This window comes from Triticum urartu, chromosome 3A (assembly GCF_056163025.1).
Source record: "Triticum urartu cultivar PI428250 chromosome 3A, HENAU_Tu73, whole genome shotgun sequence".
Classification (NCBI taxonomy): domain Eukaryota; kingdom Viridiplantae; phylum Streptophyta; class Magnoliopsida; order Poales; family Poaceae; genus Triticum; species Triticum urartu.
The window spans coordinates 698,833,875-698,850,073 of NC_141875.1; the positions used below are offsets into that span (position 1 = coordinate 698,833,875).

Sequence of the window (16,199 nt, forward strand, 5' to 3'; positions counted from 1 at the left end):
CTTTTGACTACGGCAGAACCCAAAGAACTGATAGCACTTCCATGATCAATCAGGATCACGGATTGCCAGAACTTTGTCAAATTCCACCATGCTGTCTCGAGATTGAGCGAACACAAATTCTAGGGAAGCAACAAGAACATCGGGTAACAGATTTCATCTGTCACCCGCATAAATAATTTTCAGCAATAGATCTCATCTACTACCTAATTATATTATGCAATACCCATACATCTCCATGTATTCTAGATCGAAACCTGCATCTACGCATAGCACGGCTCTTGATGCCACTGTAGGGTAACGCAGCAGAAAACAAAAAAATTCCGACCTACGCACAAGCCCAGGACCACTATGGAGACTGCATACATGGTTTAATCTTCTTCGTTACCGACTCGTAGCGCAGCGGGAAGTAGAGTCGTGACGATCGGCGGTGCAGATCCCCGCAGCTAGGATTTACAACCTCCCAACCACGAGGATGTATACCCTCATCTGCTCCTCAGACAGCCCTCCGGGAGGCAGTCGAACAACCCCCCGGACGGTGTCGCAGACAGCCCTTCGGGAGGACCTTCGACACTCGAACGGTCACTGGGGCAGCCCTTCGGGAGGACCTTCGAAACTCGGACGGTCACATGGACAGCCCTTCAGGAGGCACTCACGAACTAAGACCAAAACTACGATCTCTCTACAGAGTTGCACACATAGGGTATCATCTATCCGGCAGGGCTTCGCCGTCCAGAACTAGTTCCTGCCGGAACCCAGACAGCCTTACGGCTCTACGAAACTCTTTTTGTGGGAGGGAGAGAAGAAGCCAGATAATGCATGGCATGTGTATGAGAGCAAGGTATGAGTGTGGAGGGCCGCCCCTCCACCTCTATTTATAGGAAATCCCAAGGGGTAGGGTAGTTTCACACAAAAACCCAAAATGCACATGAATGAAGTCCTTCCACAAGGACCTAGGAGTGAAACCAAGGAACAAGAGGGTCCCCAAGGGGGGATACCCCATGTGGCCGGCCACACCCCCATGAGGGGCCCAAAAAATGGCTCCTATCCATCCATGTCATCCCCAAGATCTTTTGGAGCAAAGCCCCAAAAGGTGGCTTTCCATAAAGTAACCATAAATCTGATTTTCACTATTCACGACGACAATTTTCAGCGTCTGATCGAACTGAAAATATTTATGTGGGCTTAGAATATTTCCAGTACCCACCATAATAATTTTCAACGCGTTCTGGAAAAATTCCAGTTTAGTGATTTTCATCTGCGAAAAGCATCTGAACCGGTTCCTGCAGCTCCAGAACATTTCCGGTTTTTATTTCTGAAAATTCCAAAAAGTTTCCAGAATGATTCTGGCACCCTCCAAGAATTATCAGGCATGTGCCGAAACCATTTTGACTTAATGGCATACCCCGAAACAACTTTTTCGGTTTCACCAAAACTCATCCGGTGACCTCTCTCTGCGGAACTTTTCCGCTGTCCGAAACTTTTCGGTGATTTTCTCTCAGACTCCCTGTCTAGTATTCAACAGATAGATGACCCTTAAGCGTGTGACCCTATAGGTTCGGTGAAGTATAAACATGACCCGAAACCCCTTCCGATCAATGATCAACATCGGAGTCGTGGACACCCATATTGACCCCTATACCCACACGAATGAATATTCGAGTGAACCTTCAGTTGCAGTGAGCTATTCCTGTTGCTTCGCGATATGTCACAAACACCCGAGGTGAGATTAGTTGCATCCCCGTGGACGAACAATTTGTCCACCATGCAAGTTACCTCGTTACCGGTTTTGTTATCTTTTCTCGTTTCCGTGTTCCAGCATCCCAGTGATCAAATCACATGGTGTCTGGATAGACGATTATGGATACCGTAACACCGAGAGGGCCCGAGAATATCTCTCCATCGTCGGAGGAGCAAATCCCAATCTTGAGCTATCAAGTTACTTGACATACTTTTCCATGAACCCGTAAGCCGCCGTAATAGCCACCCATTTACGGATGACGTTTAACAAACCCCAAAGTTCATGAAGCAAGCATGAAGAAACTCAATACTCTCATGGTCTAAGGAATCATGCAAACATTAACCATCTCTGTGTTATGTACCATTAACTTGTGACGAATGAATCTCATAGCATAACATCAATCCAGGTCGATTCAACACAAATGTTCTCTTAACATTGTGCCCTCAAAATTGCTGGCATAGACATGCCCATGATCAGGAAAACAGAACCATCATGCAACACTTGAGCTAGTCTTAGAGGCCAGACTAGGAATACTTCTTACCGTTTATTATTCCACACGTGCATATGAGTCTTCCTTCGAGCCTCGTGGATATTGCAAACTCGAGAATCATTGTAGTTATAGCATGGAACATAAACATAATTATGAACTCGGAGATAAATAATATCATTTATTATTGCCTCTAGGGCATATCTCCTACAAGGGTGACCCCGGATTAGGGTTGGGCCACCTACGCAGCCGTTCATTAGATCAAGATCGGCTACATGGTGACATGTAAGCTCCTCACTCCCAACACCCTCAAGGTCATCATCTTCGACGGCGATGACATTGAGGTCGTCAACAAGTGCGGGAAGAACGACGAAGCCTTCACCGCCAAGGAGTAGGGCCGTGCCACCTCTTTCGAGCGTACTATCGAGTCTGCTTTGAACATGTTTATGGTTTATGCGTTGAACTGTTATATCTGTGGTACTGCTTATATCTGAATTATGCTAGTTGATGCTCTGTTTATACTCTGTTGTGCTTATGATGTGTGCTGCCGAAGTGTGGTGGTAACCTCACCAACTAGCCAAAGAGGTTACCACACATCAGGCCTTGCATACAACCAAACACCATGCCTTGGGTTTGTGGACTAACATGCAGACAACCAAACACCAGGCAATGTGGTTCAGCCCATGCAGGTAAGAGTGCATGCAGGCAACCAAACAACATGCATATGGTGCATTTAAAACTGCATTTACCTAGCCAGGTTGGATGGAGAAGTGTATGCAATGCGGGTACTGTAACGCACGGCATACAAACAGACCCTACACTGTTCGACCATCTTTCCACGAGATGTGTTATAGCAATCCATTTCTTAATTCCCCCGCAAAAAAATCCATTTCTTAATTAGTTCGGTACAAATAAAAGGCTTCTAGAAGTATGTACAAACATGTGGCGGACATGCTACCTGAGTACTTTCCGTGCTAGTAACATCTTTACTTTCCAGCGACTCCTCATAATAGCAAGGAACCGAACACGCCATGAATCTCGTTGAACTGTCAATGCGCCGCGTAATGCACGCATACCTGCTTTCGCGTCCAAGTGCATAAATACTAGCGTACGCATATAGGACGCGTTATAGCCAAATACACGCACATCACACCAGCAAAACACCAACTACTCAACAGAAAAACCATGGCCTTTGACGCGCTCTTCTTCGTCCTCCTCGCCCTGGCCACCATGCAGCCGCAGACCGCATCGTCTGAGAAGGAGACGCACCTCAAGGTGTACTGGCACGACGTGGTGAGCGGACCGGACCCGACGTCGGTTCCGGTGGCGCAAGCGGCGACGACCAACACCTCCAAGACAGCCTTCGGCATGGTTGTGGTCATCGACGACCCGCTCAGTGAGGGCCCCGGCCTCAACTCGTCCAGGCTCATGGGCTGCGCCCAGGGCACGTACATCGCCGCTGGCAAGGACCAGCTCGCGCTGCTCATGAACATGAACTTCGTCTTCACCGCTGGCAAGTACAACGGCAGCAGCATCGCAATTATGGGTCGCAACGCTGTGTTCACTAAGGTACGCTGTATATACACTAGTAGGATTAGCATTTTGTTTCTGTTGTAATCCTCTCAGTAGTTAGATGGTTAGATCGATCCTTATCTCATATATAGCTTTTTCATGACCATCAATCCATAACCCCAACTACCGAATCCTTGTAACCAACTCATCTCTATATAAACACCCAATGCATGCGTCCCTGCTGGTGTGCTAGCTCCAGCAGCCAGAGAGGAAGGAGATGGCACGCAAGGTTGCTGACAAGGAGAGCAAGCCCACTGCCGTGCCAACTGCCAAACCCGTCGTATGAGATCGCCAAGGCCCAGGACTCCCAGGTTCTGAGTTTTCTTTTCAATTCCATCTCACCTCCTATGACGGTTCTGATCGCCCACTACTGCACCTTGGTATGTAGCAAAATGGACTACATACTGAGCAAAATGAGTGAACCTACACTCTAAAATATGTCTATATACATCCATATGTAGTACATATTGAAATCTCTAAAAATACTTATATTTAGGTACGGAGGAAAGTACCCTTGAAGAAGAAATATAATGAAATAAACATTAGACACATCAAAAGGAAATGAAGTTCTATAAATAAGAATGAATTAGTGGCATTGGTATTACCCTTTAAAAATAGAAAATATAAAACAAACAATTCAAAATTTACACACAATTTATAGAAATTATGATTTTATAATATGCCAGAACAAGCATATAACATTGGATTTTTCACAAAAAGGAAGTTTCCTAAGAAGGAATTAATTAATGGCATTGGTATTACTATTAAGAAAATAAAATAAAATGACACAAACGCAAAAAAACCAAAATATTGAAGTTCTTCTAAGAATAAATTAGTGGCTTTGGCATTACACTTTAAGAAGAAAGGAAACGAAATAGAAACTAAAAATCATAATAATGAAGTTTTCCTAGAAAAAAAGAAAATGAAACAAAATCAAAATAATGAAATATTTCTAAGAAATAATGAAACACACACTAAAACAAAATCATAAAAATGAAGTTTTCTGAGAAACAAATAATTAGTGGTATTGCTATTACCCTTTAGGAAAACAGAAAATATTAAACAAATAATGACAAAAGTTGCACCCAATTTTCATAAAAATTCCACTTTTTCATAATATGCAAGAATAATCATATAATAGTGAAAATTTTCAAAAAAAAATCCTAAAAAGGAATGAATTAGCGGCATTGTAATTACCCCCAAAAAATAAATAAATTATAAATAAATTAAAAAGTAAAAATAATGAAATTTTCTAATAAAAAATAGTGGTATTGGTATTACCCTTTAAGAGGAAATAAAATAAAAATAATAAAACAGACAACAATTAAATTTGCACACAATATTCATGAAAATCTACTTTTTCTAAAATATGCATCAATAAACATATTATAGTGGAATATTAGCAAAAACAATTCCTAAGAAGGAATGAATTAGTGGAATTAGCTTTACCCTCGAAGAAGATAGAAAATTAAATAATAAGTAAAAAATTCAAAATATGGAACAAGGAATTAGTAGCAATAATATTACCTTTAAAGAAGAAAGATAAAAAAATTGAAAAGGCCTTGCACACAACATCGCTCTAAGATTGCATTTTTTGCAGTATGCAAACAACAATTATATGATAGTGTAATTTTCGCACATAGCATAGTATTTATGTGTATACATTTACACTCAACCAAAAAAAATACCCACAAAAGAAAAATGAAACCCAACTAACAAAGAAAAAAAGAAAAACGAAAGAAAAAAGAAAAAAGGGAAATAAACATAAAAATAAACAAGGCGATAAAGAGGAGGGTTGGATCTCATAGTTAGTAGGCTTCGGCCCAGTAGAAAATCTATTGACCCAAATATGGGGTCAGTCAAAAAAGGAAAACCAGGCCAGCACAACAAGTAACACAGGATGGAAAAAACGCAGCACGAATCTCAGAGGAAAATCAATGGCTAATAAATTGACCGACCCGGATTCAAAATTCAGGCAACTTACAAGTAGCTAAACTTGATTGATGAAGATGAAGAGAGAAACAAAAAAATAAATAAAGAGAAAAGATGGTCCAGGATGGGCAATGTGTTATGCGGCGGACTGACCAGGCACATCCATGAGCCCTCATACCCTTCCTACATTTGGTCCAATCTAAAGGTTTGCAGAAAGGCCGGACATTTAAGGGGGATTTAAGGAGGCTGGTTGTAGATGCTATTACTCCCTCTGATCCAAAATAAGTGGCTCTGTTTTTTTGGGGGGAATCTATTACAAGTTTTCGGTCATGTAGACTCTGTTTTTTTTCTTTAGTTTTTTTTGGGGGAAATTTCTTTAATTATCGGTACTGTATCGTTATAGAGGTCGGATACATTGTTATCACCTTGATATTAATATAATAATGTCACAATTCCCATGCGTTGCAACGAAACTAAAATATGAGTAAGCTCATCGCTTAAGAGCATAATTTTGGGTGGAGACATTTTTGTATTTAGTTATTTGTGCATTCTTCAAATGTTGGTCTAACATGAACGTAGTAGTGTACTTGTTAATTTGTTTTAGGTCCCACATGTAAGTAAAAGTACATTTGTTTATTTATGTCTATTCGAAAGTTGTAGTCTCACAAGGTGTATTTTTTTATTCATAAAGGTTGTTGGTCTCACAAGATGTGAACTCGCACCAATTTCAAACTTTATAAGTAGGAAAGGTAATTAAAAAATTATATCCTTATTGTTGCTTTGATTTGCATGTAAATAGACATTGGGAGATATGCATTTCTCCGACAAGTATTTTCAGACGAGGGGATTACTTTCGAAAATTATTTAGAACCTCCCGTGCATTTTACTCTCAATGGAAATATAGCCAACCCCACCTCTCCCCTGATCCGGCTGCATCAACGATGTGATCGGACCAAGGAGTGACCATGCCCGACAGGGATGGCACACCAATGCCATGGTAGGGATGGCCGCGCCTGATGCCACCGAGATGAGCAGCGGGCGGCCTGCCTCCAAGGCAGGGCGAGGGCGGCAAGTTTGGAGGGCAGAGAGGGGCAAGAAGGCAGGAGGCGGAGCTGGGCATGGAGCCCCGCGACGACGACACAAGGAATCCTAGCTCGCGAGATGTGAATTGGCAGAGAATATAGTGAAGCGTTCTCTTTTGTGGGATGAGATTAGAAAACAAACCGATGAGAAGGAAGAAAACCGGTGCGAGGTCGAAAACAAGGAGAGGTGTGGCAAAAATTAAGAGATGAGATGGAAAAAAACAGACGAAAATAAACCGTGAAAGTGAAGCTACCAAATCCTCTTTTAGGGGTAGAGATATAACCATTAAAACACAAATAAAAATCTTTAGAGAAATACTTTTAACTTTTTAAGAACAAAATAAGAAACAATTTTGAAATATAAAGACTCATTTCCTGTTTAATAAAATAAAAACAATTGTGCTAGGTCTCACTGGAATTGATTATGTCTCAGTAGATACCACATCCATTCAATCTTGCATGAAGATCCATGCAAAAATTTCTTTTTATCTTTTCTTTTTTCTTCTTATATACTAGTATGTTAATTGACTGTGACTTGGTTAAATTTCATTCGGTTGAGACTCGGCCACATCTATCCCTAATAGTAAAGCACGGATTGACTTCGTGGGTTCACCGTCACAATACGTTTCTCCCCGTGAATTTACAATTTCAGTTTTTTCACCTATATTATTTTCTACATCCGAGGTGGTAGTATTTCATCCAAAAACGTTTAATTCCAGAATTTTATCCGTTCACGTGTGGGCCGCTTGCCCTGTCTGCTTCGCTGTCGCTGGTCCGACTCCCTCGCTATCATCGGCCCGTGTTGTAAAAAAACGTTTCGCTGTTTACTCCTCTCACCCATCTCCTTCTTTGACCCACACACGAACAAGCTAGGGTTGGAGCCGCCGCCCCTCCGGCCTGCCCGCCGGAGCTCCGTCCGCCACTCTTCTCCATCTTCTCCCCCACCTCTACTCCCCCAGGCCCAACTGTGGTGGATGACATGCCCGCCGGCGCTCCATACTCCCCTCTTCTCCATCTTTCCCCTCGCCATCTCCCTCCTCACTCCCTGTTCCATCCCCACCCCTACTGCTGCAGGCTCAACCATGGTGGTCAACACGGGGATGTGAGCGTGCACGGGCGGCGTCGGTGGACAAGAGATGCGTAGAGGATCTCAAGTGCTGCAGACGCTGGCGAGGTGAGTGATGATGCTTCTTCCTATTGGCTACAGAGGCAGATTTAGGGTCAGGTTTGATTTGTTTGTGTTCCGGTAATTGTTGAAGGTGAGAATGATATTACACTGTTGATGGAGCGCAAGTAGCACAAGTTAATCATGTGCATTGCCCATTATTGAATATCAGGTTCAATGTTCTTGATTTCTTATTTGAGCTGTTACTCATTACTTTTTTAATCAGGTACAATAGTCAACTCCATCCCCTGATCTCAAGATAGCTCTATTAAATCTCTTGATGGTATAACAGGGCATTGGCAGGAATTCTTGATGATTGAGGAAATTATGGCAGGCATTCTTGATGGTATATTAAATCTTGGTTTGATGGGTACTTTTGTGAAGAAACTATTGAGTCCCAGGTATTGTGATTCTTGCAACTCTTATCTTTTTCATGTTCTGCGTCTGACTGAATCTAAATTCTTTTTGGGAATACGCAGGAGACCTACACGCCCATATATTAAGAAAGACAGAAAGAACAAGTTTTTATGACTGAATCTAATGCATGGTTAAGCATTTCGTTTTCCATTACATCTGATCCGATTCCAATGCTTTCTTAGTTGTTAGGACAAATGAATCCAGATGGTTGTAATGAGTAATAAGATGAGCAAGGTGCGGGGGCAGTGTTGTGGCTAGAGTATTTTAGAGTCCAGATTATTGCTGCTACCTCTACTCTCCTCTGCCATTTGGTAACTAATGACAACGCAGCAGCTGCGTGGTTCACGGTTTACGGAATCTCGATTGCAAGTGCCTATACGATGTTCTTCTGCCCATCTAAATTCCACATGTTATGTGAGTGGTACAGCCGCATGAATTCGCGATATGTATTTCGGCCTGGTTCAAAGGAGCAGTCTGGCAATATGAGCATTTGTACAAACTATCTAGGACATCAAGTTCACTTGGGTCCGCTTATTTACCTACAAACTACAGATGAGACCCACTAGATCAATTAGTGCCATCTCCAGATTTCTATCATCATGTTGCTTCGTTTATCTGCATAAGTTCCACTTGGAGTTGCATGCATTAAACATAGTGTTTTTTTAGTGGGCATCATACTTGGTTCAGATGGCTTTTGTTGTGAAAGAAGAGTTTGGTTCACATGTGGCTTTTGTTTTGAAAGAAAAGTTATCTTTCTAAAGATCTGTACTCTAAATCCTACATCTTTTGTCATATTTTTTTAGGCCTGATGATTATTACACGGCATGAGAAATTCAAGAATTGAATGAGAAGAGTGAAGACGACTAGCAGGTTGGGTTCTCTAAGGAATGCCCATACGAACTCGCTATGGCGAGGATGACTCAATGAATGGACATGTCGATCATGCTCAGCCAGTTGCACAGTTAGAAGTTGGAATCGAACCCGAAAAGTTTGTGGAGTCCGTGCTGACAACCCTACCAGCTGGGAGGTAGGAACTACCTTTTCTCCCTATTTTGATATGCAAGATTGAATATTAAGGCATTATTTGAAATCTATTTACCGAGGCAGGGACATGAGAAAAACTATTTTTTCTCCTGTTGCAACACACTGGCCGAAGGTTACAAGTGTGCAAACCCGTATTGTTGTTTATAAAGATGGAATTTATTAGTCGTTTTTGGCTATCGAATTGGTGATGCAATCCGTCCCCACATCTGTGTCTTCACCACTTCGTCCTCCCGCACAATCAGCAGAACAGAGTAGCTGCAGCGATTTGGCCATTCATCTCTTCGAGTGATTCAAACCTAGGAAGCCTGCTACTTGCGCAAGCAACATGGTAAGAAGTTTCGGTTTTCTCACTAATGCACCTCAATTGGTAAGGATAGATGAATGTCAGTTTGCTTTATGATGGTTTTCTAATTTCTACATATTCCTTTCTTACAGACTCTTCCTTCAAGGAAATCTAATTATCTAGGTATATGGAAAGGAGGCAAATTATGTAACTATTTGGGCGTACTCATGCTCTGCTATGCAGATTGAGGAGAAAGAGTTATTTTATTGTGATGATGATTAATTTTTTCATCTTGTGATCTTCTTTGCTCAAGTCAGCCTACATATGTTATCTGTTTGTGTCCCGGAGCGCGGCTTTGGTGAGGGGCTGCACGGCGTGGAAGTTGGGGAGGAGGAGCGCCACGGCGAGGGTGGAGGCGAGCACGATGAGCGGCAGGAAGAGCCCGCCGTGGCGCGCCAGGGGGAGGGTGACGTCCTTCCAAGAGCGACCGCCAGAGGCTGCCGATCCGGAGCAGTTGATGGCCACCGCGGCCGCACGGGCGAGGGACGCAAGAACGATGTGGTGACCTTCTTCGATGTGTGCTATTTTGTCTCTCTTCCTTGCGTCTCATGCTTTGATTTGGGTGTTCTTTGGTTTGTTCATATTATCACTACGTTCTCGAGTGACTAATCAGTGCTGCTAGAATATTAGAAAGATGTGCGTATAGAGTTTTGGCTTGTTCTTCTTCATTGATGCAGGTGTGTAAGGAATTGGTTCGAAACTTCGAATAATGATTTTCTGTACAACCTATCTGCCTGAGTCCCATGCATTGATTTTTGCAACATTGCAAAGATCTATCTCTGTTAAGTTGATACCTCTTCACAATTCTAGTTATGAATGTTATACCAGTGTCCTTTTTAGCATCAATTCATGATTATTATCTCTTCCCAATTTGAATTTTCAATTTTCTCCTGTTATTTTGTTTGATATTAGATTTCCTGTTGATGAGAGAGGAACACGAATATTAGTTGTTCAGTACTTCATGCAATGATACAACTACAATCTGCAGCATACTACTTGGCCTTGCATGTAGTCTGAAAATGATTCCCGGCCTGTATATTTGCCTATGGAGGTACTGTATACATGCTGCGTGCTTCCTCATATTTAAATTAGACATCGGATGTTCAGTATTTTCTACAAATTGATTGCAGGCATGCAAGATTGTTGAAGGGCAAATGTACTCTAAGAAGCTGAATGATAAACCAGGTTACCAACATATTTAGAGCTTCCTTTTGGGATTTGTGCAGGCCATGGTCTGGAGGACATGTCCGATTCACTAACTCAATTTCAAGGAAACAGTGGAAAGGCAGAAAAAGGAAACCACATGGATTTAGAAATTTCAGCATTGTAGAGCTCAGTTGAAAAGGAAAACGAGATTTATAACAATCAACTAGAGTGGTGATTCGATTTTTGACAATTGGTACTTTGGTTGTGTGGTCGATGAAGACATGAGATTGATTTAGATGGGGCAGTAGGTTTGCTCGGAGAGGAGGTGAGAAGGACGGAGATAGAAGAAGAACCTTGAGATGATAGTGATATTGTTGACTCAATACTTTATTGGCTCTACTTTGTGTCGATCTTTCAGGTGCATGAATAGTAATTTGTGCAAAACTACGCTTTCCCTTGTCATTTGATAATTGTTTTTCTTTATGGTGCTCATGACATATTTTTTTATCTACACTTACCTCCTTTTGATCGAAGAATAAGATGTGGGTATTATTGCATTGCCAACTTAGCTGAACATTTTTTGAATTTTGTACGGGTATTGTACATGTTGAAGTCTGCGAAATTGATTAATGGTCAAGCGTGTTTATAAGTTATCAAGTCAGGCACATAAGTCTAGAAAGTAGCTAAATTTTCCTACTGAAAAGTAGATAGGTTTCTGATGTAAGACTCTACATAGTATACGTAGCAGGCATCTCAATTCTCTCATTCTTCATGCCTTGAGGCTGTGAAACATCTATGCTAGGTCGCCACACTTTAGCAATCTTCATTTGATGAGGTACATTCAAATTTGGTCTGTTTATTAATTTGATGAAAAATTATCTTCTCTTAGATGGTCAAGGTTCTAGAATTCATTGCTATGAAAGAAGGCATAGATTTTGGCTGGTGGGAGTGAGGGAGCTTAGCAGCATAGGCCACCTCTGCCGGTGTGAAGACATGCGGCCACATGTTGTTGTGCATCAAGCCATGAATACACATGAACGCCGGGGCCGTTGTGTTGCCTCGGCCGAGGCCTGGTTGTTGGTCGCTGTTGTCGATAAGGACGACATGAGGCATGTGTCCGATGCACATGAGGATAGAACTCCTCCGTTAGCATCCTCTCATCGGTTCCTCAAAGTGCGAGCGCGTAGAAAGCATGATTACCGTGGTCACGTGTATGAAGCGTGGGTGGGGCAGGTACATGTGTGGGTGGGGCTGGGGAAGAAGCAGCAGTCACCGTGGGCACGTGAGAAAGGCACAAGTGGAGGTGGGATGGGGGGAGGGCGGGTTTCGTGAAACATGGTTATTGTGTTAGAACTTAGATGTATGTAATAGTTTTTCTCCTGTTGCAACGCACGGGCATTTTTGCTAGTCCAAATAAAAACAAAAACCTATGCGCCTAGTTCTTTGAAACCCTCTACCGAAAATGACGCCAAAAAATTTCTACCCCGGTGTGCCCTGCATCGCCGTCACCGACGACGTCTGCCTCGATGTCCATGGCGTCGCGCTCGTTTCCACTTCCATCAGGTGCCAGTAGTCCTTAGTTTCCTTCCTGGCATGACACGAGCAGCGACAGCCAGGCCTGCAGTGCCTAGAAGTTGGTGTTGCCGGAGCAGAGCTTCTCGAGTTCGCCGCCCACCCGCGCGGCAGCACGCCGGCCTCTTTAGCTCCCGCGCTCCTTGTGGCCAGGTGCAGCGGCGTGAGCTGCACATGCCTTGGGAGGGCGAGGCCGCGTTGACGCCCTAACCTACATCCTTGGGCTCACGACTGCAGCGCAGCCGTGGGTATACCCGGCTTCTCCGGCGGCGGCGGAGGCGGACGACCGCGGCTGGTGGTTCGCCCAAGCCCAGAGCAGCGGCAGCCTCGATTCGAGAAGGGCGGCAACTTAGTGTTGGGCCAGGAGGGGATTGGGTATGGGGATAGATGCAGATGCAGACCCGAAACTCCTAAGGTTGCGGCTCCTCTATGTGCTTTACTCCCAGATCTCCGTTCAGTTATCACTGGTATTCCAGTCATCTACTCAGTTATGATTCTTTTTTTTTTTGCATCTAAAGAAGCATAAATATGTAGCACACGAATTGGGTAACTCTTAGATAGCCCGACACCTCAAAGACAACATCCTGGTGAGTGATCATTGCTGTATGTCTTACACATGAATCCTCTTAGATTATTTCTGAGCACAACTTTGGGTACTACTGAAGCACCTGCTTTCCTTTGCTAATGTATGATAGTATGAATTGAAATCTTGGAATAAGTTTTGAATATTATCTTCTTCCAAACACAGTTGCTACCAACAACATCATTGTCATTTAGCTTTTTTCCAACAAAATGACTGAGTCAAAAACGACCAGTTTGTGGCAAGGAGCAGGCTAGGCTAATGCCAACGTCTGCAGCCACAAGTAGAGGAAATTTCCCCTGCCCAACAACCAGGGAATTCCATACATTTTCAACAATGATTAGGACTTCCTATATATTTAAGTCGCACAATTTGTGGCCTTAGAAAACAAGTCAGCATCTTTGACTTGGAACGCCAGTCCTCTTGCTCTTACCCATGGTTCCTTCTCCTATTTGGTTGGGAATTACGCCATCCGGGTGGCTAGAGCATCCACATTGTTAGTAAAGAACTCCTACAAAATGGAAAAGCCAAGCAACTGCATCTCCACGCGTTCGACATCTTTCTTCGCAGTAATGCTTCTGCACTTGATCAACGTCTTGTCTTCAGGATGTAATTTCGTGCACGCAACAGATACTCTTTTTCCTGGCCAATCTCTGCGTCGAAGTGGTAACCAGTCCTTAATCTCAAAATCCGGTGCCTTCAAGCTGGCTTTCAGTTACTTGAGATTTGGCATATGGTACATGAACACATCAACTTGTAGTCCTCTTCTAGTTTGGCAGCCTGATGAAGTCTCTCCAATTTTACCTTGGTCCTGGTCATTTGGACTCTCAGAAGCTTGACAGTTATTTCTGACAGATGACGGTAGCTCACTGGTTTGGTCATCACTTCATAATGATACGGGGATTATGTCCACTCCTGCACCTGCAATACTTCTTGATAATGGAAATCTCGTAGTCAGAGACCAACTTAATATTTCCATGGTGTTCTGGCAGAGCTTCGACAACCCAGTAGGTACACTGCTACCTGGAGGATGGCTGGGATTTAATAGGATCACTGACAAGAACATCTCGCTTATTTCCGGTCCTTCTTTTGGTTTGTATTTCGAACAGTCTATTCTTGAGATAAATACAAAGCAAAATAGAGTGTCTATGGTCCGGCATATTTCTAACACATATGACACAACCACTCCCATAAAAACTATTCTGATGCTTTTCCCAGCTGGATGGGCATTCGTGAAGATGGAGACTCTTTTCTGGTGCTCAATGATGAACATCTATATGTACAATTGGATGACAATGGTACTGTCAGTGCTGCTAAACTAGGGGATTGTAGTTCTGTGATGCCGTCTACTTCTCTGGATTGTGGTTTAGACTGTGGCACTGACAACATTTGTCTTATTCCATATGACAACACCCAGTCGTACTGTTTGAGAGTTGGTTCTCCACACTGTCTATCTAATTCTTCCGCTAAAGAAGACGTTTATTTCTATCCGATAGATGGAGTATTATATGTATCTCCAAGAAGTCCATCACCAATGGAAGTCGCATTCAGCACAAATTGTGAAGCTATTTGTTTAAGTAACTGTTCCTGCATTTCATATGCTTTCGACTTTGACGGAACATGCTCACTATGGTTCCGGGAACTGCGCAAAGCAGTGATTGTGCCTTCTGATCAGCAGAGTTATCGTTTGTTTGTACGTATGGCTAAGCAAGAAAATTGGACCTCACATTCGAATTCCCTGATTCAAATTATTGTTCTAACAGTGATAGGTGTCTTAACCTTCATGCTTGTTGGTCTGGTGCTTTTGTGGAGAAGCAAAATAAAGTTATTCATAAAAAGACTTCTGAACTCCAGTAATGGCCTTACGATCTTCTCAAATGCGCAGATAAAAAAAGCAACACAAAATTTCTATCAAAAACTTGGAGAAGGTGGTTTCGGCTGTGTTTACAAGGGGACATTGCTAGGAAACTCTGTGGTGGCTGTCAAAAAGCTAAAAGACCTTGGACAAGGGGAGAAGCAATTCTGAGCAGAAGTGCAGACCATTGGAATGATTCAACACATCAATCTTGTCCGTTTATTTGGATACTGTGCTGAGGGAAGTAAAAGGTTGCTAGTATACGAGTACATGGAGAATGGATCTTTGAACTCTCATCTGTTTTCAAAGAGTTCTATAAAATTAATCTGGGAGATCTGGTACCGCATAGCACTTGGAATAGCAAGAGGCTTGGCTTATTTGCATGAAGAGTGCAAGGATTGCATCATACACTGTGACATGAACCCGGACAATGTACTCCTTGATGCAGATTTCTGTCCCAAGATTGCAGACTTTGGTATGGAAAAACTTCTCGGCTGAGATTTCAGCAGGGCACTGACGACAATGCGGGGAACCATCGGATATCTTGCGCCGGAGTGGATCTCGGGGCAATCACACGTAAGTCGGATGTTTACAGCTATGGATTGATGCTTCTTGAAATCATATTGGGGCGGTGGAATTCAAAAAAAAATGGAGGGAAAGTTTACCTACTTTCCCATCTTTGCTGCACTGAAGGTGAATGAGGGGGATATTTTGTGCCTGTTGGATAGTAGGCTGGAGGGCGACATGGACGTGGAACAGCTGGGCCAAGCTTGCAGAGTGGCATGCTGGTGTATTCAAGACGCAGAGGATCACAAGCCATCTATGGGACAAGTTGTTTAGATCTTACAGGGTGTTTTGGATGTCGAAATACCGCCTCTTCGGAGGTCACTGCAGGATTTTGTTGGCATGGAGGATTCCACTTACTCTACAGAGTCATACATCCTCTGAAATAGTAAAGCCCTCTTCCTCTAGTTTACCTAAATCCATGGCAAATGTTAAGTGATAACAGTTTGTCTCCTTTCTCCACTTCTGCCTTATTTGTCTGAAGTTCTGAACTGCAATTCGTAATCCTGATATATACTTGTACCATCCTGCAGTCTTAAGCAAAAACCTCCACTTTTTTCTCTGCTTGTGCAAGGCCTGTCCATTCATGCTCCGACAAATCAGAACTGAAGGCAATCTATGAAGTCAATGTATTCTGGTATTTACTGCACGGCAGACTGTAGTATTTGCGGATACTTTATCATTCCTGTTGTTTGAAGCAGT

At 42.9% G+C, this 16,199-nt stretch overlaps 1 protein-coding gene and 1 pseudogene across 3 annotated transcripts; both read left to right on the forward strand.

Annotated features, from left to right (window-relative positions):
- The first annotated feature begins 3,351 nt into the window (after nucleotides 1-3,351).
- LOC125508465 (dirigent protein 1-like) lies at nucleotides 3,352-11,409 on the forward strand. Of its 3 annotated transcripts, XM_087514115.1 has the most exons (6): nucleotides 3,352-3,794; nucleotides 8,269-8,377; nucleotides 9,197-9,765; nucleotides 9,873-10,561; nucleotides 10,693-10,831; nucleotides 10,911-11,409. In XM_087514115.1, exons 1-2 carry the CDS (start codon nucleotides 3,411-3,413, stop codon nucleotides 8,287-8,289), a joined length of 405 nt encoding a protein of 134 aa, XP_087370241.1. In that variant the 5' UTR covers nucleotides 3,352-3,410; the 3' UTR covers nucleotides 8,290-8,377; nucleotides 9,197-9,765; nucleotides 9,873-10,561; nucleotides 10,693-10,831; nucleotides 10,911-11,409. The 3 variants fall into 3 exon arrangements, 2 of the variants coding, with proteins under 2 accessions (XP_087370241.1, XP_087370240.1); XM_087514114.1 differs by having other exon boundaries at nucleotides 9,873-10,831; XR_015599046.1 differs by lacking the exon at nucleotides 3,352-3,794 and adding an exon at nucleotides 3,812-7,985 and having other exon boundaries at nucleotides 9,873-10,831.
- Nucleotides 11,410-13,650: 2,241 nt separating this feature from the next.
- On the forward strand, nucleotides 13,651-15,881 carry LOC147981805 (G-type lectin S-receptor-like serine/threonine-protein kinase At2g19130; annotated as a pseudogene).
- The last annotated feature ends 318 nt before the right edge of the window (nucleotides 15,882-16,199 follow it).